This window comes from Dermacentor albipictus, chromosome 2, assembly GCF_038994185.2.
Source record: "Dermacentor albipictus isolate Rhodes 1998 colony chromosome 2, USDA_Dalb.pri_finalv2, whole genome shotgun sequence".
Lineage (NCBI taxonomy): Eukaryota > Metazoa > Arthropoda > Arachnida > Ixodida > Ixodidae > Dermacentor > Dermacentor albipictus.
In genome coordinates, this window is record NC_091822.1 from 106077517 (window position 1) to 106104906 (window position 27390).

Sequence of the window (27390 nt, forward strand, 5' to 3'; positions counted from 1 at the left end):
TGCTCGTAGCGGCCTTAGATGCTCAATATATAACGGTTATCTTGTGGGCCCATGCCTGCTTGTGCGTGCGTGTGTTGCACAGCGCTCAGCTAGATGCCACAGTGAAGGTACACGTGCGACGGTCAAGCGTAACGCCAAAGCCGCACCTTCCATCACCGCTGAAAGTTTAGCGATAACTTTTAGGAAATAATAGACCGGGGCAGCAGCCAAGGCGCTGCTGTAGAAATGCAAAGAGAAGCTGCTCTTTGCGACGATCACTGCTTAGAAAGAGTTCGTGCTGATGTGGGGGATTATCTTGTTCTTGCAGACTGACTTTACGGCGGGGAGGAGGAGGCGACGCCGGCGGAAGATGGGCTGCGGGCCGTCGTGCTCGGTGACGGTGTGGCACCCCGAGAGCTCGGCGAACGACCGCGCGGCGGGAGGTCGCAGCCCACGTGCAGTGCGCGTGTGGCCCGTCCGCCCGGCGGCGCGTGTGGGTCCCGACGCCTCGGGCTACCGGTCGTCGCAGGGCCTGGCCCAGGACAGCTGCTGCCACGCCGACGACACTGCGGCCAGGCCGGACTCCGCGTACGAGGCGAGCTCCGTGGCCTTCGAGCTCCCCGACGTCCACTCACTCCACCCGCTCCGAGTCACGGTGAGTGACAGCGACGGCCCGTAGGCGCCTTTGCGTGCGACTGGCAGGATGTGGATTGCTATGGTCGTCGATGGCCTGTGCCGTCATGTTATTGATACATTACGGCGTTCACCTTCGTGATCTTAGTTTAAGTCAAAGGACGGGACGGGCGAAAAGAGCAGACAAGAAGGGCTTTGATCATCAAGGAAGTCCGACTAACCAACTTTTCAAGCGCCGTTTTCCTCGACAGTATGTTCTAAACACTTCTCTCGACAGCGTTTTGCGTCGTGAGCAAACCACTCCCCCCAAAACGATCAGGTTGTAAGCAACAGCGCTTCATCTTGTGGGAGCAATATGCTGACCTATTACTGTGTAGAACACTGGTATTCCTTGCAAAATAAAAAGAGAAAGAAAAAGAAAAATAAGAAAGAAAATAGCCGGAATAGCAGCAAGAAGTGCCGTTATTGGGAATGCACATAAGATGTGATTGACGACTGTTCCTTAACTTCGTCACTTCTTATCATAGATGTGTCCTCTGTATTTACGTACTCTTACTTAATTTTAGCTTGGTGACCGACACTAATACAACCAGGCTCATACGAAGAGTAACCAACTATACTAGGCGATAACGTAATAATTCAGTACAAGCTCCACCAGCAAAACTGCACGGCAACTGCTGACTGTGCCTCCGCGATACGAAACATAGTTCCGGAGGAAGGATGACATCGAAAGAAGTTCATTTCCGCTGTGACGTAACAGATGCGAGCGGATGTAATTGAATGGCGCATTGAGTCAATTTGTCCGAATTTGACTGCGGGGAATCTGCCTCTCCTCTTTGTATGGTCAGCGACAATCGTCACAGAGTAACGTTACCAGTTTATGCCGCTCAGGCACCCGCTCCACATTGTACAAACATGAGATTGATGAATCACTAGCATTTGATCGTTGTGAACTGTTAGGCTTTCCCTATAAGAAAACTTGTAATTCATCGCTGCTTAAAGCACGAAGAAAATCATCCATAGTCATTCACCTAAGGCAGACTTCACGAACCTTTTCCTTAGTAAGGGCCTTTGCAATGGCTGGGCGTCTTGACTAGCAATACGTCCAACATCACGATTGATTGGAATAACATCTTACCAACGCTTTTAGTGTAAGAACGTTCTTATGAATACATGCCCAGTTCTGCAAAGACGTGGTTTCGTGTCAACGAAGCGAACGCATTTTTTTTTATCACACCAGGGAAATTATCAGTGAACAGTTTCTTGCTTCCATTTCATTTTAAACAGTAATCTCTAGCGGAAGTCGTCAGCGTTTGTTGCAAAGTGCTGTTCAGGACGATTCAAACTGCCAAAGCAGGCAGGCTTAAAAAAAAATGGGTGGACCCACGTTAACCAACAAAAGTACCGACGTCGCACATGGAATCTTATGTTGATCTAAACAAGAGTGGGTGATCTCCATGAACGTTCACTATGAATTGAAACTCGAGAAGAAAAAAAATTGTGAATTCACCAAAGCAACAAAACTAAATATTCGTACGAGCGAATACTTGTATCACGATATGCAATAGCGGCACCATTTGGCCGGTATTCACAAAGCATTTTTCGTGTAACAGTTTTCTCGTTGGCCGGTGTTTGCGGCATCTGTCACTTCTGTGAGATATCACCGCGACAGTGAGACGAATGCTGCGAGGATGGCAAAGGGAATTTCGTAAACACGAAAACTAAGTTTCTGAGCACTGCTATACAAAATCTGAAGGACTCGGACTGCAAACGATGTGTTGACGTAATCTGTGACAAGTGAGCCTTCACGCAAACCGTTGGCCATATATACGAGGATCGTCCAAGTCAATCCAGGACTTTCTTTTTTCCCGGTTTAAATCGACGCCTAGGCTAGGGCTTTTGTATGCAGTAGAAACTGGTACCTTTGTCCTTTTACTTGCAGACGGCGCTCATTTCCCGCGCTTCTGGATAGACTGTTATTCAAGATGGCGGACAACAGTGTGAACGTCTACGTGGAAGAGCGTGTTGTGATGAAGTTTTTAGTGAACGAGCGCATAAAGCCTGCTGAAATTTATAGAAGACTTCAGCCTCAGTACGGTGATGTGACAATCAGTCGCAGTAAGACATTTGAATGGTGTAAGTGCTTTAAAGATGGTCGTATCTCTATTACTGACGATCCCGATAGTGGTGGGTCGCAGCCCACGACATTCATTCCTGAGAACATTCAGCGCGTGGAGCAGCTGTTCGTGGGCAATCGTCGTATAACCTGTGGTGAAATTGCAAGGGTGTGTAATCTGTCGTTAGGAACAGTGAACACAATAATTCATAATAATTCGTTTTTGCGAAAAGTGAGTGCACGCTGTGTCCCAAAGCAGCTGTCTGCTTTTTACAGACAGAGAAGAGTCTGTAGGAACGGAAGGAACGCTATGAAAGGGAAGGTCAGGATTTTCTGAATTGCATCATGACATGGGACCAAACGTGGGTTCATCATTTCACCCCAGAATCCGAAAGAGCATCAATGCAGTGGAAGCATACAGCATCACCACCTCCCAAGAAATTTTGAACAGTTGCGTCTCCTGGTAAAGTGATGGGAAGTGTATTCTGGTGTAAACAGGGAATTATTCACGTTGATTTTTTACCCCGTGGTATCACTATCAACAATGAGTTTTACTGCCGTGTTCTGCGTGATGTGCGCAAGAGTTTACGGAAGAAACGTCTGGCTTTGATCACAAAGGGTGTGGTCTTATTGCAAGACAATGCACGACCACATACCGCTCAACGCACATTCCAAGCAATCCAGGAACTTGGTTAGGAGGTATTACCTCCCCCCCTATAGTCCTGACATAGCACCAAGTCATTTCCACCTGTTTGAGCCCCTGAAACAGTTCCTTGGAGGAAAGTATTTCAACACTGATGATGAAGTGAAGAATGGTGTCCTACAATGGTTCCGTCGTAATAATAAATCATTCTATGCCGAAGAATTCCAGGTGCTAGTTAAACGGTGGGACAAGTGTATGACTGTAGCGGGAGGTTATGTGGAACAATAAATTTGCTTTCCACACTTAGAAATTTGTTCTTTTATTTGTTTTTAAAAAAGTCCCGGAGTGACTTAAACGACCCTCGTACTTGGGCAAGTGGATTCACGGACTACATTACCGCGAAGTTTTCTTTTTTTTTGCCGGGGGGAGAAGTTATTAATGGAACAGGGGTTCGCAATTATGTGTATGTGAGTTTTACGGTACTGTCACAGACTAACTAAATATTACTGCAGAAACTCACGAATGGGAGTAACATAGTGGGTAAGCACTTGTTCGAGTTCCTCATGTATAGTCAACATAGATATATACTCATAATCATAAAGCTCAGTAGTCATACGTAGTCATAAGGCATTCTCAATATACCCCCATAGGAACCCATATACACTTATGGAGCACATATTGTCACGCGTTACGGACAGATTGACGGACAGATTTGCGAGGGAAGTAGCCCTAGTATGCTTACGCATTAAAAAAGGAAACGCAAATTAAGAAATGTCCCACATTGCTCAACGTGGAAACCTAAGCGTACGTCGTAGTTCCCTTCGTTCTCTTCCTTTTAATTTGTCCAAGGGTCGCTGGCGTTAGGCTTTGCGGTCGACGTCTCATCGCCGCTGAACAAACGATAGACACGAATCACGAGCGCGTGAAGTGATTGGAAAGCACCGCACGCTGCCGTATCGAGGAAACGCCACCTCAAAACCGAACTCAAGCCGGAGCTTGTATTAAAGAAAAAGAAAATTGGGCTAATAACAAAAATTGTTAGCTTTGTTCTGCATTACCAATGTATCACCGCTAAACCTTTTTTGAGGTCAAATGGTGATGATTTGGCCAAAATAAATTTCCCTAATGACATTTAGGTGCAAACCCAAGGTATCAACTTCAGTGAAACCGCGTGAACTACGCTTCGATGCCAGTGAAGATTGTGTTGTGATGCCTGGAGCATACCAAAGCGTGTGGTATAGTGGCGCAGAAACCTACATTGTTTCGCATTTTGCCGAAACATTTCAGGCATGGCGCCGTACACTTCGACGGCGGAATGCCCCTGAAACAGGTTTTCCTATGCAGGCGCAATATACCATGTCAGGAAAGTGTCACGGTCCTGCGATCACCCCTGGTCACGCACAAGCTGCGTGTGTGTGTGTGTGGGTGCCGAAAAGCAAGAGGCAAAGAAAAAAAAGGAAATAAAGCAAAAACTGGAGCAGCTCGAGGCTCTGCGGGCCAGAGGTGGCACCGAATCGACGACGTTCGCCTGCCGATCACGTTCGCAGTGCCCGCTGGCGCGGTTCCTCCAAGGGCGTCCATTACTTTTGGGGCAGCAGCTGGTCAGCGGCATATGACAGCTCTCATCAGCACTGCGGTGCACCTATATGCGGGACGATGACGAGGACAGCCGACTCCGTCCGTCCGCTGGCGGCACCAGTGACCCGATTCCCCCTTTCTTCGCTTGTCGTTTCCCACTGGCATTAATCGGGAAATGCTGGCCTTTTATCCCCTGTGGGGAAAAAAGCACACTGCGTGACAGTGCGATGGGCTAGAAGCTCTATTACGGGTGCGTGTATGTGAGCTGCCTGCAACTAATCTTGCTCCTTAAGCTTGCTGGTGACCTTAAAAATGCGTAAGAAGGTATAGAAGAGGGACAAGTTGCGTGTCATGGCTTCTGTTGTTAGGATTCAACTATTTCTGTCCAGGCACTAAAACTTCCCTATACGTATGCCGTACGGGACTGTTGCTTCGCTTTGTCTCCTCGCTGCCTTGAATAAGAAGCGGACTTTGAAACATCATTTTCTCTTGTGTCATTGTAGATCAGCGACGCACTTGCGCTTAGCTAAGTATGTTGTATTTCGTAAGTTCAATTAAAGTTTAGCATGAAATTTGGTGGCCACGGATTTGGGAGGTGGTTGCATGCCGCCAGGTCAGCTGCTCGAATCTTGCTGTTGCCAAACTTCTATAACAAACACTTTTTTTTTCGTTCTTGCTTCTATAGTCCATGGTGCTGGATACCAGGACCTGTATTCATCCACAAGGCAATTCGAACGCTGTCGCGCTTCTTAAGAATTACCGCCGTTCAGCCCTAGTAGGTGACAGGAAAGGTGGCTGGCGTGCAAGTGACTAATAGTTATTATTGTCGGAGAGATTTTTTCAATTTGTCACTTACCGGCAAGAATGTGGGCACGAAATTGCGCTTTGTGCATGTCAAGTAACGGTCATATAGCTGCGGTGGCGAGTGCCTCTCCGAACCCTGAATGCGCGTCTCTTGCGAGCGCAGAAGACCGCGCTGGAGGACGAGGAGGCGATTCGCAACCTGCCTCTGACGGAGCTGTTCGTGGACAGCCACTTCCCGCCAGCCGAGTCGTCGCTCTTCGCGCACCGCAGGCCCGTGCCTGGCAGGATCACCTGGCTTAGGCCGCACGTACGTATGCGAGGAGCCTCTCTAATCTCTAAAGTAATCGGTGCTACCTCAATGCTTCCGTCGAAGACAGTCAATCGCGTCGCTGTTTTTGTCGTGCTACGTATTCTCTTATTTTAAGTTCTTAGATAAGAGGTCCTCTTCTGGTTATATCGCCTGAGATCTTCGGTAAATTCAAGTCGGCATGTATGTTTTTCCGACACAGATGAACTGATAGTGAAAGATGAAGAATGTCACGAGATGGTAAAAAAATTATCGATGATTACGATAGTCCCTAATGCGAAATTCGAGCGCAGCTCCATAGGCGTTTTGAATTCCACCAGGTTGCGTCGCTCATTGTTCGGAGAGAAAACGTCAAGAGGGGAACACGGGGCTCGCGCGGAGCGTATTATCTATCAGCGGCACATGAGGCGTAGTACCGCATGCACATTTGATGCGAAGCCCACGCCGGCGCTTTGTTGCCATATATGGTAACGGTGCACGCGCTTGCCGCATGGCTTAGCAATGACGTCATCGCCTACCGGGTGATGGCGCACGCTACTACTGCACCACAGCGTGCCACGTCGCCGCCGCGGAGCTCATGTCGTGCGGCACTCCACTTTCCTTCCCATTCTTTTGCCGTACTCCCCTCCTCTGCTCTCTTTCTCATGCTACCGCTGTACGGTACTTCACCGCTTCCCTCCTCGCGCTCTTCACTGTCGCCGTCTTTCATCCTCCGCTGGCTCCGCTCGTTCGTTCTGCCGTTTACGCCGAGGCCGAGGCCCGCGCTAAATGCACGGAACGGGCGCCTAAGAGCTACCCCCTATAGCAGGCAAAGCTGCAAGTACACTTGATGTGTCGCAAATTCTCTAATACTGCACAATACAGTCCGGGTTGCAAGGGTCGCTGATACACGTGGTTTACTTGAACGGCTTCGAGGTCCACACGAGACATCTTATTTTGGTTCATGGCACCTCCACTGTCGTTCGAATGGCCAGCTCCTAACCGCCTTGCAGGAGATGGTCTCCGAACCGCAGCTACTTGTCAACGGAGTGAGCCGCAACGACATCGTCCAGGGCGCCCTCGGCGACTGCTGGTTCCTTTCATCGTGCGCAGCTGTGGCGCAAAGGCCTGACCTTATGCACAGGGTGAGTATTAATATAGTTCGGTGCAGTGCCCGTTAAGCATGCAGGCTTGACCTAGTTGCATGAAGGTATACGAGTTATCGGTGCTTTATTTTCTTCAGTACGTCTACCCACATTTACACGAAAGAGCAAACTTCACCACGACGCTCATGGACCAGCGCTTGCCTTCCCGTTCAACATTGTTAAAGCTGTTGTCATCGCACTCAGTGGAAAAAGCTCATCGTGAACAACTTTAGGACGGAGAACGATCGCTAAATTAGTCTGTCAGCGAAATGGCACTTTCGATCGAAACCAAGCATTTTACCACCACTAAACAGTGCAACAGCGCTCACAACTTTCAGCAGCCTGATGTAACACCTGGTTAAGAAACATCATGCGGTTCAATGTGAAAACATTTTCCTTGCCACGAAAAGATTGATTCAACATTTGTCGTTTCTGACTCGGGGGCCAGGAGACACCAAGGCCCGTATTCATAAAACGCTCTCACGCTATAAGTGTTAGCAGGAGAAGATTGCGGCTAACCCTGACGCTGAACATTTTATTAGCGAAGACGCCTAGCCAATGGAAAATAAGACTTACGATATAAATCCTTGTCTAATTCGGCCCCACGTAATTTGTACTTAGTATTCGGGCAAGAAAATGACGAGCACAAAAATAAATAAATGACGCCGTCACCATTGTGCAACGTGTGTTCGCTCTTAGCATGTGGTCTCAGAGGTCGTCAACGGTAAGGCAAGAGAAAGAGAACGCGGCTTTTTAGGCAATAGGAATATTGTGACTCACCCTTACAACAGAGGTGCGATGGTAAAATTGCCTGTTAAAAAAATAAATAAATTTGTGCCGTGTCGGAGGCACTACAGTGAAAAGGGAAAACAAAGAAAACTGTTAAATATATTATGAAGAAAGAGAAGGTGTGAGGCTGAAGACGAGTGCGAAATAAGCGCAGAAAAAAATAACGAAAACAAGGAAAGGAAAGAAGATTTGGGGAACGCGAGTTGAACGATAGACAGGCTACTTGCATTGGCATCAGTGCAGCCAACACAATGGTTTTATTGGACTATTCATGAATACCTATGTCACTGTAAAAAAAAAAAATATTGTAAACAGCAGAATAGGCCTGCAGGGTCTTCCAATCACTATTCTGGGTAGAGTGTGCATTCGTAGACGTATTAAAACGAATGTGTGTCATGACGTAGCATCACGTCATCACATGGGAGATCGCTAAACTTAATTAACGGATAAGCGAGTGTGCGCCTAAAGTCCGCTATAGGTCATTCACTCCCGTGCTATTGTGACTTGGCTTTATAGATAGGCCCTAGGGTAACCTTTCCCGCATTGCTTTTTTGTATAGCTACTCCTAACCGTTGCTACAAAAGCAGTGATGATCCGCGTTGCGGCTGGTGCAAAGTATTAAACGGCAAACGCAGTGCCCTGAAATAACCTAGAAGCGAGTGGAATCGTTGCATTTACTGTTGGTATGTTCAGCTGCTGCGATCACCGACGCGGTACCCGCGCATTCGCAGGTGGTTCCCCAAGAGCAGCAACTGTACGGCTCAGAGTACAAGGGTGCGGTGCGTTTCAACCTTTGGCGCTTCGGTCGCTGGGTGGTGGTGTACGTGGACGACCTGCTGCCCACCAGCGAGGACCGGCTCATCTACTCGCGGTGCAGTGACCCACGAGAGTTTTGGGTCGCCCTGCTCGAGAAGGCATACGCCAAGTGAGGGCCCTGGCTTCTCCATTTTTGGGGCTACTGTGTATACGCATGGTGCTCGACAAATGAAATTGGACACATAGGGCGCGTGACCTATATTCGCTGCGTTCTGCTTCTCGGTGGAGAGAAAGGGTTAACGGTGGGTTCAAATGAAGAAGTTGACAACGCTTATTTTCTCCAAGTGTATTTCACTTCTGGCTGGATACGAAACGCAATGAGTCATCAAGTATAACACGTACTGGACCTCGAGGATTCTTAAATAAAGGAAAAAAATGCATACATACCGCGGTGTATACAATACACAAAAGTGGAAATTTTCCCGTCGGATACAGCACAAGAATTAGCGCAGTTTCGGGGTCGTTCTTCATTTGTTGGTGATTATATGGTCTCTAGCAACTGAAACGTAATGTGAACAGGTGCCTTCTAGAATAAACAGCGTCACGAGAAAGCGTATATGCTTTGTGTGATGAATAAAAAGTGTTATATCTTATAACCTAGAAAGCTCATCATTTGGAGACTGCACAAAAAGATTATTGTGATTCATAAGTTCATTATTGCATGGTTTAGTCGCCATGGCTAAAACACATCATATAATATGTCTTAAGGCAAGTAACTCTGACATTTCATTCACATAGAAGAGGAGACGCGCGCGACTTGGGTGTGTGATTTATATAATAAGGAAGAATGGTAAAAGTTCTGAATGTTTTTTTACTGCAGTCAGCGACAAGTACAGGCAAAAACACCGGTGAGGTTAAGTTAACGTAACGAGAACGTGACTAGTTATAACAAATTTTTGCGCAACACCTCCTGGCTTCTTGCGGGAACGCCACATTACATAGCGTTGAAACGGACCAGCCGATATACCGCAAGCTGCAACACGATCATGAGAAGCCAACGAACAAAGACACCAAGGAAAACACGGGGGAAATTAATTGTACTTACTAAGTAAGTACAAGTAATTTCCTCTTCATTTTTCTTGGTGCTTATATTTGTTGGCTTATCATGATATGATACGAAGCTGCAACACTGTAATTTACGCTTTGGATTTTTGCGAAAGACCAATTTAGCACTAATTTCGTGTTTTCAGCAATTTTTCATTACGCTGGGGCACGCTACACGCATAAGGTTATAGACAGAAGTGTCATAGGCTTCATGTATTTTTTTCACCAATGAAACTATGAGGAGAACACCGAGTACCTACGGTGCCACTGCACCCGCCTCGACGTCCACCGTCGGTTTTCTTGCAGTGCGCTGAGCCGACTGCATGGACGGTCGACTCTTTACAGCGGCAAAGATTCTGGGCGCATGGCATTACCCGTCCTCCGGCCAGGAAGAGTAAAATCAACGGACCCGAAAAAAAACGCTTATAGACACACTGTCTGTTACAGGGCACGGGAACAATTTCTGAACATGGCCTTTTCCTTCGCACGTTCAATCCCTCTCATCATTCTCTCTCCCACATGCAGGGTAGCTAACCGGACGTCCATCCGGTGGACTTCCCTGCCTTTCCTTGTTTTCTCTCCCCTTTTGGTCGTAAAGTGCAGATGAACAGAGGCGCAACACAGTGAGGTGTGCTGGTATCACGACCAATTAACTTCATTCTTCCGGTGCATGTGCAGGCTACACGGCAGCTATGAGGCCTTGGAAGGCGGCCAGGCCATGGACGCCATGGTGGACCTGACCAGCGGTCTGGCAGAGCGGTACGACTTGCAGGACGCTCCGGAGAACCTGTTCGGTTTCCTGCTCAAGGCTTCCGAACACGGTGCCTTCATCACCTGCTCCCGCAAGGCGAGTGCTACAGTGTCGATTTTATTCTTTTATCCAAGTCAACAGGAAAGAGCTCAAGAGCAGCACAAGTTCTAAGCATGATTCAGCCGTAAAACGAAGACCTGTTACATATGCGCAGCCGCATCAGGTCCAAAACGTCACAAATACCTCGACACTGAAATGTAGCCGTTCAAAGCCATAGCCTCACCAAGTAAGGTTACATTTAGAATGACTCATCATGTATCACGATACTAGCCCCATCATCTTGCATTTTGTCATTTCACCGGGGGAACATTAAATAACCTGAATTTATTACGCTTGTAGGCGTCCTTCCACAAACCTTTTCGTTTTCTCGTTTATCCCTCTATGACCGATTAAGACTTCATCGTTTCTTTACGACCGCAACAGCTTCCTTGTTCAGCGTCTAGGATTGACGATTAGGTTTCGGTCGCCACCGTGAGAGGGGCCATTTCTGCTACGAGCCACCTACACGGCACATCGCTAGGGCGACAGTTAATCGCGTCGCCCAACTGTGCAGGGTGACTGGTGGCTGGCCACAGCGGCTGACCCTAACGGCCTGGTGTCGGGTCACGCGTACACGGTGAGCGCAGTGCGCCGGGTGGCGCTCAGCAACGGAGACGACGCCTGCCTGCTGCGCGTGCGAAACCCTTGGGGCAATGGAATCGAGTGGACGGGTGACTGGAGCGACGCGTACGTGCCATTTCTTCAGAAAAAAAAAAAATTGGAAGACGCTGAAGCTTCGCCTTTAAGAGGGGAACTCGATAGAATTCAAAGATCCCTGACTGTTTCTCACGCTTCTGTTTCACGCTTTCTCACAACTGCAGCTTATGTAAACGTAATGTTCGCCGGTAAACGCTGGCGACGAACGCTACGCACGAAGTCGAGCCTTCTGGTAGAAACGCGGCCTCTTGTGTGGGCCGATCCTGAAGGAAGTGTACAGGCGCGCCAAAAGAAAATTATCATGTTTAGGTTTCTGTTGTTGTTTCGCCCTTTTAATATTTCAGTCTGAGAAGATTTGACATAAAAGGCGTGCGCTGTCGGCGTTTGGTTGCATGAAATTTGTTTGTGAGGTGTCATTCTTAAAATTCCGAGAAACAAACTTTGTCAAGAATCCAAGACGAAGTACCAGAAACTTTAGTGATAGAATGGAGTGGCAATATAATCCGCATATACCGCGTGCCATATAGCAAGGCGCGCCATATACATATGCCTAAATATATACGGGGATTGTCGCTCACGGGGATGCCGTGACCAGACGCCGACACCGAATTTTCTGTGATACGTGCCCGCTTTAATAAAGACGCCATACTTGTAGTTATGACCGCCTAACGGCTGAATCAAATTCAACGCAAAATGTGACTTCTCCCAAGGATTTTGAATTATTCCTGTCGATTTCTCCCATTCCCCTCCCCAGCCCAGGATAGTCCCCCAGTCGCTACCCTTATTAACATCGACGCCTTCTCTCTTTATTTTTTGCTTGCCTGCGCGACTGAGCCCACCTTGCGCTCTGCGCTCAGATAATTCACATGGCCCCAGGTTACCTTATAGCAGAATAACAAAATGGACTTACTAAAAGCGTCCGCTTAAGTGGACTCATCGCATCACCCCTTTGGATCTACACCGCAGCGGGAGATGAAAATGCTGCCGTTAAAATATTGATATCGATACTGTGGGAACATATATATTTCGTCTTCCAAAAATGAAAGGCATCCACGGGGCTCGACCTGCTCGATAGGTGTCGCACCTGTGGGCGTTGGACTTCGAAACATTATAAATGAGCAGTCTGTAGAAACGAAGTCAAAACATTGCATATGGGTGAGGTATGGGCCTTGCCCGAAGCTTCCGACCAAGATTCGGAGCGACGGGACTTATATGTGTACGGCAGTTATGAGTTTCTTATCTCGCATTTATCAATCAATCAATCAATCAATCAATCAATCAATCAATCAATCAATCAATCAATCAATCAATCAATCAATCAATCAATCAATCAATCAATCAATCAATCAATCAATCAATCAACTTTTCATTTATATTGCCCATAAAAAGGCATAAAATAAACTACCTAGTCCAATATAGAAAATTACATATCATTCAACCAAAGACTTTTTCTCAGCGAGCAAGATATCGTTTAAAACAGAGTGAGCAATATTGAGGAAGAGCTAGGACATTTGATTGGTCAGTGTTATATCTCTATGTCTATGTTCTATGTCACTGATGCTATTGATTTAAACGCGCAGTGTGTTCAAAGCAATAATTTCTCTCCCTAAACACTGACGCAATTAGGAGATACCAGTTACTGTTGCTTGCTTGCATAGTGTCAATGAACTGGGGCGTTGAGAAAGGGAAACACGGGTAATATTTGAAGTAAGTAGGAAGCCGCACAATTTCTAAAGAAAGGGTGCGCGCAGATCATTTAAAGGAAGACTACTAAGGTGACGAACAGAGGAAAAAGTTCACGTCTAGGAATACGATAACAGATGACTCCATGTAAACGCTCCCTTTCGACAAGCCCACAAGCTAGTTTATGGTCAATCGTAGCTTTACCGCAACCACTTCGCGTTCTGCGCGTGCCTGCTGTGCAGAGATCCTCAGTGGTCGTTGGTAGACGCTGAGACGAAGAAGCAGATGGAGTGGCGCCAACACGGCGACGGCGAGTTCTGGATGAAGTACGAGGACTTCTGCCGCGAGTTCGAGGAGGTCTCCATCTGCACCCTCGGGCCCGACTTCGACGGCGACGGCATACCCGAGAAACCAGGAGAGGTACTCCCCGCAGCGACGCACTCTGTATACAAAGTTGGTGATACTACTGAAGGAAAAAAAAAAGTTCAGGCAGAGCAAGTTCACACTCCATCCATTAATGCAGGCTGTCTTGAAACTGTAAACGCACACAAAGACGAGAACAAAAAGAGAAGACAGGACGACACTGTCTGTTTATGCAGGATCGACCGCAAATATACTGAACCACGCAGTTGGCAAAATTAAAATTAATTTCTGGGGCTTTATGTGCGAAAACCGCGATCTTATTATGAGAGACGCTGTGGTGGGGACTCCAGATAAATTTTGCCTACCTGGAGTTCTTTTACGTGCACGTAAACCTAAGCGCAGAATTGTTTATGCATTACAACTCCATCAAAATAGAGTCGCCGCGGCCCGAAGTGACCCCGCGTCCTGGAGTTGAGCAGGGCAACGTCACAGCCACCGGGCTACCGCGGCTGGCTTAAAATGTTTCTTCAAATCCGCAGCGGAAGCGAGAATGTCAGGGTTGCGGCTCCGTTGAATTGTATTTTTGAATTCCGTGGCAGGGGCTTCTGGCTGCGGACAAATTTTGCTTTTTCTTTTTCGCGGATCTGCCACTCCAAAATCTTGTAGTCACAAGTACAAAGGGACAGATCGCAACGCAGACAAGGTCACGTCACTGGAAACAGATTTTCGCGGAAAGCCGCTAAGGTTTTGTAAACGGAACTTTGAGCAGTTCTGAGTAAATGAGGATGATCTTGTGGGAAAAATGTAGGGGGGGGGGGAGGGACTCGCATAATAAGGCTTAGAGGAGCGTATAAGGTGTTCCTCAGGTGGTCAAGATTAAACCGGTGGTTTTCACTGCGGCAGTTCACAGCCCGTGGTACAGGCTGGGGGCACTGTCGGTACACTTATATATATATATATATATATATATATATATATATATATATATATATATATATATATATATATATATATATATATATATATATATATCCATTTACCTTTGGATGGCACTATCAGGTGCGTGCAATCCGAGGCGTGTGGGTTGACGGCATCAACTCGGGCGGATCAAGAAACAACCTGAGCTCGTTCAGCAGTAATCCGCAGTACCTGTTGTCCATACGGCCTTCACCAGGGGACCGAGGTGAGTTACCTGCTTTCAGTATTTGTTAAATTGAGCAAATTCAGGCTTTTGTGATGGGAGGCGCCGGCCAAAGGTCGTGCTATTCTAACATCAATAACAATCTGTCTGTGCGAAAAAAAAGAAAGTCCGCGATTAGTTCGCGCAGACTTGGGGAGAAGCCTGCACAATGCGTCGGCCTCCCATATCGCCCAATAGTGACCCTGGTGACGCACAACATGAGAGAGGTTCACACGAAGATGGAGGCTTGACGTTATTAACATTGTTAGAATGAGGAATGTCGCTGAAGTCAAGGTTTCGACAACGAGACTTGTTTTCGTCAGGAGAGTAACTTCTTAACAGCGTTTACCTACGCGTAGCTCACTCTCCCCCATCCCCAATGAGGAAGGAGGAGGGGAATAGGCCGATGTGCACAGCAAGGGAAAGTAAACTTGTTAAAAAAAAGGAGACTACGCCATTGTTGGGTCCTGTGTTTCCCAAGAATGCGAAAACATAAATAAATAAAGAAAATCTGTGAAGCTGTTGAATAACATATGCTATTGCATTTTCGTGGGAATATCATGTCGTATTTAATGTTGTTATGTCGTGCTTATTGTTTTACTTAAGCGGAAAATAAAGTGTGGTCACTGGGGCTACGTCATTGGTAAAATTGGCTGCTCTACAAGCCGGGCCATCGAGTGGCGCATGTCCAACAGCAGCAAAATGTGGAAGGCCAAATAGGAGAAATTAAATTCAAAGGAAGAATGTAAAATAGAAGTGAGGCGTGCAGACAGGACACAAGAGTAGAGAAGTGGACAACACGAACGCCGACTATCAACTGAAGGGAGCACTGAGGCGAAAAAATGAAAGACACAAAACTCATCTGCGCATGCTCAGGAATGGTAACACCACGTGTCAATCTGGTACACGTGCTGGTCTACGTGAGAGATAACTGTTAAGGCACTTAATCTCTTCCTTATGTATTTCGGATTGCATTGCTAGCCTTAAACAATCTAATTCCCATTTTAAGACGCCTGACCCTGTCCGACCGTTAGTTGATTACCTTGTGGAGCATAAACTTAGACCTGTAATATCTGACAAGGAAGGTTATTTCGTAATTATGCCAGATGACGTGTTTTCTGAAAAAGCGATTTCAGCCATAGAAAAGAATTTGCAACCAGTCAAACTCAAGCCTTCGGTAGTTAAGCAACGTGCGGTTGACCTCTTGTCAAGACATAATCTTGATAGGCTTGTTTGTAATGTCAAGAAAGCTAAATCCCTCACCTTAGAACTGTTTTTCTCGGCCAAGACCCATAAACAAGAAATTCCTTTTCGTGCTATAGTGTCAGAGAAAGGGACGTGGCAGGTCTGTGTCGCTAGTTACCTACAGAACTGCCTAGCTTCACAAATTTTTTCAGATCCCTTTTGCTTACGTAATTCTCAGGCGCTAGTTAACTATTTGAGAGAGGAAAATCCGGGTGATTGTACAGCTTTTAGTATGGATATCGAAGACCTGTATTATTCCTTGCCGCATGACGGGTTGCTAAATTCTGTAAATGAGTGCATTAAAGATTAAGTGCAAGAGTCGGCTTTTATTGACAGATGCGGTGTTTCCATGGGAGCTTTTCTAGAAATTCTTTCAATGTACTTGAAGTCGACGCTGATTGGGTGGAGAGATGGCGTTTTTCTGCAGAAATCAGGCATTTGCATTGGCTCAAAGGTTGCCCCTATTCTTAGCAACATTTACCTGAGTAAGGTTGACAACTGCTTAGAGAAAGCCTTAGGCGATAGCGTTATTAAGATATTTCGTTACGTTGATGATTACCTGATTTTCTGCAATAGGGAAGAATTAGACTCTGCTGCTACCTCAGTAAGTGAGCAATTTAAACTTTATGGGGGAGGATTAAAGTTTACCAAGGAATTTCCTCAGCGACGCGTAATTCAGTTTCTTGACATTTCCTTGATCTTCGAACAAAATCATGTTTGTTGGCAGTACTCCCCAAGATCTTCGAAGCCGTTGCTAAACTTTGAATCCAAGCATTCTAAATTAGTAAAAAACGGAATTGCCATGTCGTGCCTTAAGTCTTCCCTCACAAGATCTTGCATGCACAAAATGAGCGCCAGTTTTAATGCGCAGGTCCGGCGCCTATTAGAAGCAGGTTATCCTAGTGTAGCGCTGGCCACTGTAGCTGAGCGCCTAAAGAAGTCGGTTTCGAGAGGGACGGACGTAATTACAGAAAGCAGTAATCGCAAAAAAAGAGTAGTGGCTATTCCGTATATTCATTCAGTGTCGCACAGGCTTAAAAAAGTTGCTAGTAGATATGATGTTAATGTTGCTTTCACTGCTCCCAATAAGCTAGGTAAGATATGCGCTGCCGTACAGAATAAAAAGGAGCGGGTTAAAGGCAAAAAACGAACAGATATTTGTCCAGTGAAGCACAATAAGAACAACAGTTTTACTGAATGTCGTATGGGTGTGGTTTATCAAATTCCCCTTAGCTGTGGCCAGTTCTACGTAGGGCAAATGGGACGGTGTATCAATCAGAGTCTAATGGAGCATAAAAGGTCGTTAACCGGTTGATCGCCTTCTAATCTTTCGCTACATTGCCGAGATTGTAACTGCAAGCCAGAGTTAGATGAATGCGCGATATTGTACAGGCATAAGAATGAAGATACGCGTCTTATGGTAGAGGCATGGCATATCTATAATGGTGGAAGTGCATGCGTGAGTCAGCCTTCGATTACTTTACATAAGGAAGAGATTAAGTGCCTTAACAGTTATCCCTCACGTAGACCAGCACGTGTACCAGATTGACACGTGGTGTTACCATTCCTGAGCATGCGCAGATGAGTTTTGTGTCTTTTTTCATTTTTTCGCCTCAGTGCTCCCTTCAGTTGATAGTCGGCGCTCGTGTTGTCCACTTCTCTACTCTTGTGTCCTGTCTGCACGCCTCACTTCTATTTTGCATAATGAATCCTTACCAACTAGCTCAGCTTTCTGTCGTTCGAAGAATGTAAGATTGCGTTGAACATCATGCACCATTCCATTAGTACATCTCTGTGTTCTAGAAATTACTACGAGCCGACATCGTACATAAAAATCTTTGGAGGTCATTTGATATTTCTGCACAGAACACAACGGGACTCACTGTTACTGGTTATTGAGTCAATCCCGTGATATATACACAATTTTTCTGTGTCCTATCGAAGCGAGGCGCCAACTGACCGGCAGACGCGAAACCGTGGTAGGCTATACAAAGAAAGGCTTTGCTTACAGTTCGTGCCTATATCTTGCTTTGGTATTCTGCTCAAAATGCGGCATTTTATAATTATCTTTGATGTTGATCTATGACGCGACGGTCCGCAAACATGTGCGTTGTTTTCCAAGTCATTATGTTAAGGTTTTCAAACACAGATCGCGCGGGCGTAGTTTCGCATTTGGTATACGTGTATATGCACGTATGACTGATTAGCTCTGGTGCTACGTGAGGTTTTTATGGGTGAAATTTATTACTTCCACTGTGTCATGGGCGCAGGTGACGCAGCAGTGGCCGAGGACACTACGGCGAGCGTCGTAGTCGCACTGATGCAGGTGCATCCACCTCACAACGCATTCATCACCCGCAGCCGCTTGCGCATGCATCAGATAGGATTCGTCATCTATCAAGTGAGTCATCTCGTGCGGTGGCAATGCTGCCTGTGCTCAGATTCTGCTCTCGCCGATGTGTTCGTCGTCCCATGTACCGAAAAAAAAAAGAGAGACAAAACCTGGAATCTAGGCGCCCTGCATTTTCTTATTGAAATATTTAAATGAAAATATTCTATGCTCTTATTTGTATCAAGTTAACGAGGCTACGAACTTTGCTAGCTCGCGACACTTCAAGATAAAGTGTAGTGCATGTCGCACAGAGCTAAGCACCCGGATACACGTAACGAATGGACGTAAGGAATAAACGGAAGAGTCGTTTTCGCTCTTCGTTCCATCTGTTTCTTTTTATGCGTCTACGTGTTCCTGGTCCGCGACCTTCAGTGCCATATGCAGTGTGCTTTACCATCGAAAGAAAATGTGAGAACACAAATAGATCACCGTGCTAATTAAAGTGCAGTTTCGAGGTATCGGGAATGGGGATTAAAGCCGACGAGATGAACAGTGCTCAACCACTATTTAGATAACGCACACTTAAGTGCGTAAGGTGCGATTCTTTGACCGGTAGTGCGCTCATAAATTATGTATGTCAGTTTTCAAAAAACTTTGATGAAAACCTCATCAGGATAGCTTTATTTCATATTTGGTTATCAGTATCTCTGGTGTGAGTGAGTAGACAGTGGTTTGCCGACAGTTAGATTCCCGATTGTCGTATACTCGTTCTGTCGCTGAAGATCGTTCTGACAGTTAGTGAGCGCTTTAAGGGCTTGAGGCTTAGTTTGCTGAGTGCATGTCAGAGACGTAGGAGGGCTAGTGATGAAGAAAAAAAAAAAACCTAAGCCCCTTTCTTAAAGACAGATGATTGAACTTGAAGCTTTCCCCTAATGCAAACTGAATCAAGCTGCCTCCTATCAGCACCGCGAACGGTTACGTGTACCTTCAGATCCCCGAAGGCCTACACAAGCTGAACGCCTGGAGGAGCGAGTGGTTGCGCCTAGACTGCCGTCCATATGCATCCGGCGCCTGATTCGAAGTAGCGGTCAGTACGGCGTCAAGGGACAGATCGTGAACATTCCGATCGGGATCAGCTCGGCGACGACGTTTTGCTTCCCTCTTGTTGATGGGCACTCTCAGATCTGATTGGCGACGGATACGCATGGCTTCTACATGCCTTTGCTGATACACGGGATCGTAATTACGGCCACGATTCTGCTCGCGCTTACGTTCGCGTATGGTAGCCTCTTCGTATACCGTGCGCTGCACCCGCGGCCTACTCATGGTGACGGCCGGGAATGCATTGCGTGACGCGCGTAAGGCAATTCAGACATATACATTTCGTCTGCGTAGCGTGCCGTTTTTCTATTGGTCGAGAGCGTGACATTGTTCTCATTGTTCTTATTGGTACAACTGCGAATGTAAACTGCAGTGTTCTACGCAGATGTGTAAGTTGGCTTTCCTGCAGTGTGTTTTTGGCGCTCACGGACGAATCAGTGAGACATAGAAAGTTTCGCGTTAAAATCGTAGGACACCTGAGCACTTATGAGTTTTGAATGGGAAATTATTATTGTCCCATTGAATGCCTCGGAATCCCGTTGAATCCCTCTGAATCCCATTGAATGCAAGCGAGCACGTTGATACTCTTGGAGTGTTTTGATTTGGCCTTAACGAGGCGCAGTTAGAACGAAGGCTAGAGTATACTTGGATAAGGAACGCGCAGATAACACAGACTTATAACACAGATAACATAAGTGATGCCCTATCCCCTCACGCAACACGTGGCGCGCTACTACAGCAGAAGGTGTACCCTTCCGCGCTCTGCTTGTTGAGGAGCGCTCGTGCCATCACGTCGCAGCCAATTGGTAACTCCGTTGAGGCGCGCTCTTGATGCGATGCGGTGTCTCAGCCATTGGGAATTTAGGTGCCGTTACGGACGCGGGACGCCGGCTTTTTCGCTCAGCGAGCCATTTGACTCTCTCGCATCAATAAAAAGTGGTTAGTCTTGGCGGTTCTGAATCAAGCCCTTAGATGAATAACTCAGTTTCCTAAGCCGCATCTCAAGTTCAACGCTAGATGAGTGTGGCTCGATTCGCACCGCTTTCGAGCGCAGCGAACGCATTGACTCGAGACTCGCACATAGTTTTGTACCTCACAGCTCGCAGTTAAAGAAAACCAAGAGCTTACTAGATGAGTTTTGGTTTGTAGCAAGCCGATTGTGGGGTCAAGATGCCCTCACCTTAGTATCAGTCCATAGAGTGAAGCGGAAGCACTATATTCGTTTCACGGCACTTCGTAGCTGTGGGGTACATGGCACCTAGAGGTACAGAATTCGTCGGTCTGTTTTGTTTTCCCACTTCATTCCGCATTTATTTTAGAACTAGCGCTTTAGGCTGTGAGAATTCCTGTCGTGGGCTTCACGAGAGACTGCAAGTAACCCGCTCCGGATGAAATGGGCTGCAAGCAATGTTGCTCTATTGTCTAAAAACAGGAATTGTGTCATCTGTAAATTCAACCCTGACCTGTCCCTCAGCCTAGAAAAAATGAAAAAAGAAGGAATGGTAGTCGGAGGGACAACGCCGCTTATATTGAAGAACTGATGGCTGTCTCCTAAGAAAAAGAAAAAAAAGTCATTTTTTTCGTTTCCACTTGCTCTGAGTGTCAAAGCATACAAGTATACTTATTAAGAAAACAAAAGGGGAAGGTTTCTGATAGATCAGACAAAAGTTATTTGACGTCTCGGAACCCTTACGAAGTCTTTCTTCGCAATGCCATTGGAAAAACTGTGTGGCACTGGAAACACTGTGTGGCATTGCACACAAAATAAGCGCCTGGGTTCCGTAATAGAAATTATCTTTTGACTTGGTCAGTGACCCTTGTGCTTTTTCAAGTATATATGCTACCTGACCAGACATGTTTTCGTCAAACGCTTAAATAAGTATACCAATCTTGGCGATTGTGTTAAAACTTTAGCTTTTCTTAGACTGTTAGTTTCGGTTTGTCGGCGTTGCCCGCAAACATCGTCTCATCTCTAAGATATCTTCCCTTGTCCTCTCTCATTGGCAAATGCGCTCACGATGGCACATGCGCGTCCACCAATGAGTCAGGAGAGTTAGGTCATGGGACGCAAAGTTCGGTTTCCTGCAATGCCACCAGATGGCGTTGCCCCCTGCGTTTCTTTTGCCCTAGAAGCTCTGAACAATTGAACGCAGTAGACAAATTTAACTTAAAGTGCAATAGCCAGCTATAGGATAATTCGTGATTGGCAGCCAGCCTCTAGAATCGGTGCACTCCGTAAAATACCAATCTTCGGAACAGGGTAGCGTAGTTCCTACATGTAGGAACATGTAGTTGATTTGGATTTTGTGGCGGATGGACGTGCTTTTCGGGGCTCCGTGGCGACGACGAAATCATAAGTTTTTGTGCATGCTTTGAGCTTGCTTCTGTTTTTATTTGCTGGTTTTACATAGTAATTGGGGGTTCTTCCGTTTCTTTACTTTTTGATTTTTCTCTCGTATTTCGCGTGCGCGGGTGTGCTTCGTGTACGTTTGTTTTCCAGGATGATTAGAGCGTCCTTTCGTGCCAAGTGTTCCAACATGTGCAGCCTAGTGGGACGTTGAGTGTTTGTAGTCTTTAACTAGTAGCATGGAAGTGGCAAGACAAATAGCTATTAGTGGTTTTACTGTGCGTGTTTGGTAGAAAAGTGAGAGCGTGACCGCGTGGTTGAGCGCGTCATACCTTTGGTCTCCGCGGCATTGATTGTTTTTGAAACAGTGGTGAGAGTTGCTTTGCGACATTTTGAGGATTTGGATCCTGTGCGTATCGGTTTATTTCTAGAAGGCACGTGCTCTGCATTGATATAGTATTATAGCAGTTGCAAAAAGCCGTGCAATACATGGCGAGAAAGCCGCCTAAGCAGGCAGTACGGCGGGCGACCCTAAAGGCAGATTAGGACACGGGTGAGAATGGAGAGGGCGTCGAATCAACCGGCACACAATGTGATGTCGATACCAGGCTGCTGAAAATGGAGAGTTTCCAGGAAGAGCTTCTCAAACAGGTGCAAGAGCTCAAAAATGAGCTAAACACGGAGCGTGAGGCACGGAAGGTAGTTGAAAAGAGACTGGAAGCAGCCGAGGAAAAGCTGAACAGGGACGCCATTGTGAACGAGGATGTGCGTGACAATGGAACGCAGACCCCCGACGCGACAGGCGCGGTAGAGTCAGAGAAATCCGGGAACGCAGGCAGGGTGATGATGGGTTAGCTGGAAAGAGCAGCACCTACCTTGAGGCCGCTACGCGGAAAAAGCAGGCGCCGAGGGGACAATGCCCCTTGTCGAGTCCGAATCACGCGCAAAATGACAAAGGGAAGCAGGGAAAGGTAGGAGAGAGTGAAAGGGTGATTATTGCAGGTGATTCAAACCTGGCTGGGTGCTCAAAAGCAATTGTGGAGAGGGTGAAAGGCGACAAAAGAGTGGCGGTAGGGACATTTCCAGGGCGCACACTGGGTTCTGTCATGGAACGAGCAAAAGAAAAGCTCGCGGAAAAGGCCCACGTGCGCAACCTCGTCATAGTAGCAGGTGGGCTAAATGACGTCCTAAACAGGAAAGGGCCAGGACTAGCCCAGCGCTCGGTGAAGGGGGTGGACGACTTGCGTGAGCTATCCCCTCAGGTGCAGATTGTGGTGTGCAAGGTGCCGGAGGTGCCTGTGCGTGACAGTCACGTACAAAGAGCCGTAGTGGCTGCTAATGAGGCAATATGGAAAATGAGCCGAGAGAAAGGCTTCGAGGTTGTCGAAGTAAACAGGGAAGTGAGAAGTTGCGGTGGTTTTAAGCGAGACGGGATCCACTTCAATTACAGGTTAGCACGAGAAGTGGGCTGGCGACTTGGTGGTCGCGCTGTTGCTTGTTTAGGGGGCCCGCGGGCGCTCAGGAGGTCAGAGTAGATAGTAATGAAGAAAGTCCCCTAGGGGAACATCAGAAGAGCATCGCCGTCGATAATAGAAAAAGGAGGAAAACAAGAAAAAGAGCTCGCCATGCAATAGGTTACATAAACATGCACGGTGGCAGAAGAAAGGAAAAGTGGGCAGAGATTGAGGAGCAGTTACACAGAGAACAAATAGGGGTGTATGCGGTTACAGAAACGCACCTTAGAGACTCAGAAGAGCCACCAGTTACTGACAATTATGTTTGGGAAGGATGCAACAGAACTAAGTCGGAAAGAAAGGGAGGGGGAGTCGGAACGCTCATCCATCAGGGAGCCAAATGGAAAAGAGTAAATTCGCTATGTCAATAGCATCTTTGGTTATCAGGTACAATGAGTGGGAAAGAAACTTGGCTGGGCGTTACGTATTTGGGGACCGGAAAAAATTGCACAGAGAAGAATAAAGAGTTAGTGGAATGCATAAGCGCTGATATAAAGGGTTTCGGGAGTGGTGCTGAAATTGTCCTATTAGGTGAAATGAATGCCCACATACAGGATTTAGATGGCTATACCGACAATAACGGGAAGTCTATGCTGGACCTTTGTGAGCAAAATAACCTCGTGATCGTGAATACAGGGCCTAAGTGTGAAGGACAGATCACGTGGGAAGTGGGAAACCGGCAATCGACGATTGATTACTGCCTGATGACAGAACGAATTCATGATAAGTTGAGAGAAATGGTCATCGATGAGGAAGGATTTTACAGCATAGGGAGTTACCATAAACGCATCATATTGAATATGGGATATGTAGTTGGGAAAGAGAGCAAGGAGAGCAAAATGGCCAGTCCAAGTCTGAACGCTGAACAAATAGCAAATACAGTCACTAGAGTTGAGGAAGAGCTTGGCAAATGGCCAAGTAAAGAGTGGGAATATGGTGAGCTTATAAGTGTAATAAAGACAGAAATACGGAAAGAGAACCAACATGTTCGTTGGAAAGGAAAAAAGAAACCGAAAAGCTGGTGGAACAAGGAGATACGAGAAGCGATAGCCGAACGACAGAAAGCATCTCGAGAGCACAGGCAGGCAAAGAAGGCGCAGTTGCCACAGGATGAAGCAATTAGTAAATGGGAAATATACCGGGAGAAAAAGTCTATGGTTCAAATACTGGTGCAAGCAAAATTAAAAGGTGAAAGTGAACGTTTGTTGTCAGAAATACGTGAGAAACAGAAGGCCGCACCTAGAATATTTTGGAACCACATAAAATTATTAGGCAGGAAGTCAACAACAATACAACAACATATCCTAGAAGAAGATGAAAACAGACTCGAAGGAGAAGCGGCAATAAATTACATCCGAAAAGCAACAGCCGAATCTTTCCAAGGCAATGACGAGGTTATACTTGTTGAAAAAAAGAGCATGAAAGAGACCCAAGGGGAAAAGCAGCTGGTGCTTACAAATTTAAACTGGAAGAAAGCGGAAGAGAAAATTCCTAAGCGTACAGCCACAGGGCTAGACGAGGTTTCCATTAGGCTGATAAATGAACAAGGACCAAAAAGTAAGGAAACTCTGGTGAAAGCAGTGGAAAGAACTTTAAAATATAGACGAATACCAGACAGTTGGCGACAAAGTAGAATGAATTTGATTTATAAAGGAAAGGGGGAGAAAGACAGAATTCACTCGTATAGACCGTTGACCATTACATCGGTAATATACAGGCTAGCAATGCAGGCAATCAAATTAAAGCTTCAAGCATGGACAGAGAATAATGGCATTTTGGGAGAGCTTCAGAATGGCTTCAGAGTAGGTAGGCGTTTGGATGACAACTTGTTTGTTCTTACTCGGTGTATTGAAATATGAAAAGCAGAAAACAGACCATTGTATTTGGCCTATTTATACATTACAGGAGCCTACGACAACGTGGACCGCAACATTTTGTGGGATATCCAGGAAGGGAAAGGCTTAGGTAACGATTGTATACAGCTTTTGAGAGAGATTTACCTAGAAAATACCGTTTGCGTTGAATGGGAAGGGATGAGGAGGGAGGAGAAAGTTCATATCAACAAGGGACTGAGGCAGGGGTGCCCTTTATCCCCGCTGTTTTTTATGATGTACATGGTGAGGATGGAGAGGGCGCTAGAAGGAAGTAATATCGGGTTTAATCTCTCATACAAACAGGCGGGTACAGTAATAGAACAGCAACTCCCAGGTTTATTTTATGCGGACGACATTGTGTTGCTAGCTAACAAGCAAAGTGATTTGCAACGTCTGGCTAATATCTGTGGACAGGAAGGCAACGATTTAGGTTTGAAGTTTAGTGTTAGAAAATCAGGTGTTATGGTATTCAATGAAAACAGTGAACGGACAGTGGAGATACAGGGCCAAGAAATACATTGGGTAACAGAACATAAATACCTTGGTATATGGATAAACGAAGGCAATGGATATATGGAAACACAGGAAAAAACCATAACAGTAAAGGGGAAGAGAAATGCGGCCATAATGAAGCACAGAGCGCTATGGGGATACAATAGGTACGAAGTCCTCCGAGGTATGTGGAAAGGTGCAATGGTTCCAGGACTTACTTTTGGAAATGGGGTTGTTTGCTATAAATAAGGGGTACAATCAGGACTCGACGGGAACCAAAGGTCAGTGGGTCGCCTCGCATTGGGCGCTCACGGGAAGATTACAAATGAAGCTGTGCAGGGTGATATGGGCTGGACTAGTTTTGAAGTGAGGGAAGCTCGCAGTAAAATTGAGTATGAAGAACGGCTGAGGAATATGGAAGAAAGTAAATGGGCTGGGAGAGTGTTCGGATTGATTCACAGTGGAGGAAAAGAACTAGGAAGCTTACCAGCAAGTATGCGGCCTGTAGGGTGGACAACACAACAACAAAGGTCAAGCGGAAAGTCAGAGAAGCTGAATTAATCGCATGGGTGGCGGCAATGGAAAAGAAACGAGCCATGAGTAACTATTTAAGAGGAAAAAACGAAATCAGGAAAGAAACCATTTATGATATCTCAAAGGGAAGCTCATTACTTTTCGAAGCGAGATCAGGATGCCTTAGAACACGCACCTATAAAGCGAGATATAAGAAGGAAGAAGAAGCATGTGCTTGCTGTGGGAAAGCTAGGGAAACTACGGAGCATGTTTTATTAGAATGTGAAGACGTCTACTCAGCGGTCGATTTAGGCACTACTGGCCTCCTCGAAGCCCTTGGGTTCAGAGGGAGCAGTGGTAAAGCAGACATGTCCGCAATAGACATTAGTAAGAGGCGACTGGAGGATTGGTGGAAGAAAAGTAGGGAAACGACAAAAGACGGAGACGTACAAAAGCACAGTTCGCAATAGGGGATCAGAAAATTTGGGCGTGGTAGTTCATAGTGTTTTTGTGTCTTTTTTCATTGTTTAACCTAGGTAGAATATTAGGCAGTATAGTAGCAAGAGCTTGGTGGCGCAACCCACCGCCCCGTTCCAAAGGGGACGCTCATAAGATCCATCCATCCATCCTTTTTGACCTCTGTCTCTTTATGAAGTCAGAGAAGCGCAGAGCAAGGTTAGTTTTGAATGAAGAATAAGGTACATTGATGAAAATAAATGGCTGGCTAAAGTGCAAAAATGACAGTCTGTATCTGAAAAGCGCGGAGATGGAATGGAGGGAGATGTCAAGAAAATTAGTCTGCGAAGCATGGTGGCTTGCGCTCGGTCGAGGTCGGGGTGGGGAGGCGGGTACACGCGTCTCGTCTCCGTGTACAAGTTAGTAAAGACCGATTCGATTCTCAGTCCTTCTAGGCTTTATTTAATCACTGGAGGAGATTACGACCCCGTCTGTACTAAGTGCGACCAGGGAGTGTTTGCCACTCGGGCACACATTCTCTGCGGATGCGAGGGTAACGCTCCCCCATAATCATTACTGGGAGCCCCCGCGAGGAGGGTTGGAACAAGCTGCTGACAAGAGCAGATAACAAAACACAACTGGCACTCGTCTCGTGGGCCCAAGACATCGCCCCTGCCTGGGAGCCACACTAGGCCTACCTGCCCTAACTTCCAACCCTGCAATGACTTTCTCTCTCTCTCTCTCAACAAAATTAGCAACCAAGTACAGAATAACTGAGTCTGTGTAAATGAGCAGACGTCGTAACAAATAAAGTGAGAGAAACGGGGGCGGTAACTTGCATGGAAAAAATGGAAACCAAAAGGACCACGGTGATTTAACAAGGCAAGAAAGAAATCAGGATAGAAAGTGCTTATGATAACGTAAAATGGAGTGCCTTGCTATATTAGGCC

General features: G+C 46.4%; 1 protein-coding gene across 1 annotated transcript in view; it reads left to right on the top strand.

Annotated features, from left to right (window-relative positions):
* The first annotated feature begins 349 nt into the window (after positions 1-349).
* LOC135914921 (calpain clp-1-like) overlaps positions 350-27390 on the top strand; it is a 34012-nt gene continuing 6971 nt past the window's right edge. Inside the window, exons 1-9 of the mRNA XM_070533292.1 lie at positions 350-634; positions 5917-6060; positions 7053-7184; positions 8705-8898; positions 10512-10680; positions 11198-11370; positions 13266-13443; positions 14446-14569; positions 18082-18212. Of these exons, the coding sequence (XP_070389393.1) occupies positions 350-634; positions 5917-6060; positions 7053-7184; positions 8705-8898; positions 10512-10680; positions 11198-11370; positions 13266-13443; positions 14446-14569; positions 18082-18212 (1530 nt within the window). The remainder of the gene's footprint in view (positions 635-5916; positions 6061-7052; positions 7185-8704; positions 8899-10511; positions 10681-11197; positions 11371-13265; positions 13444-14445; positions 14570-18081; positions 18213-27390) is intronic.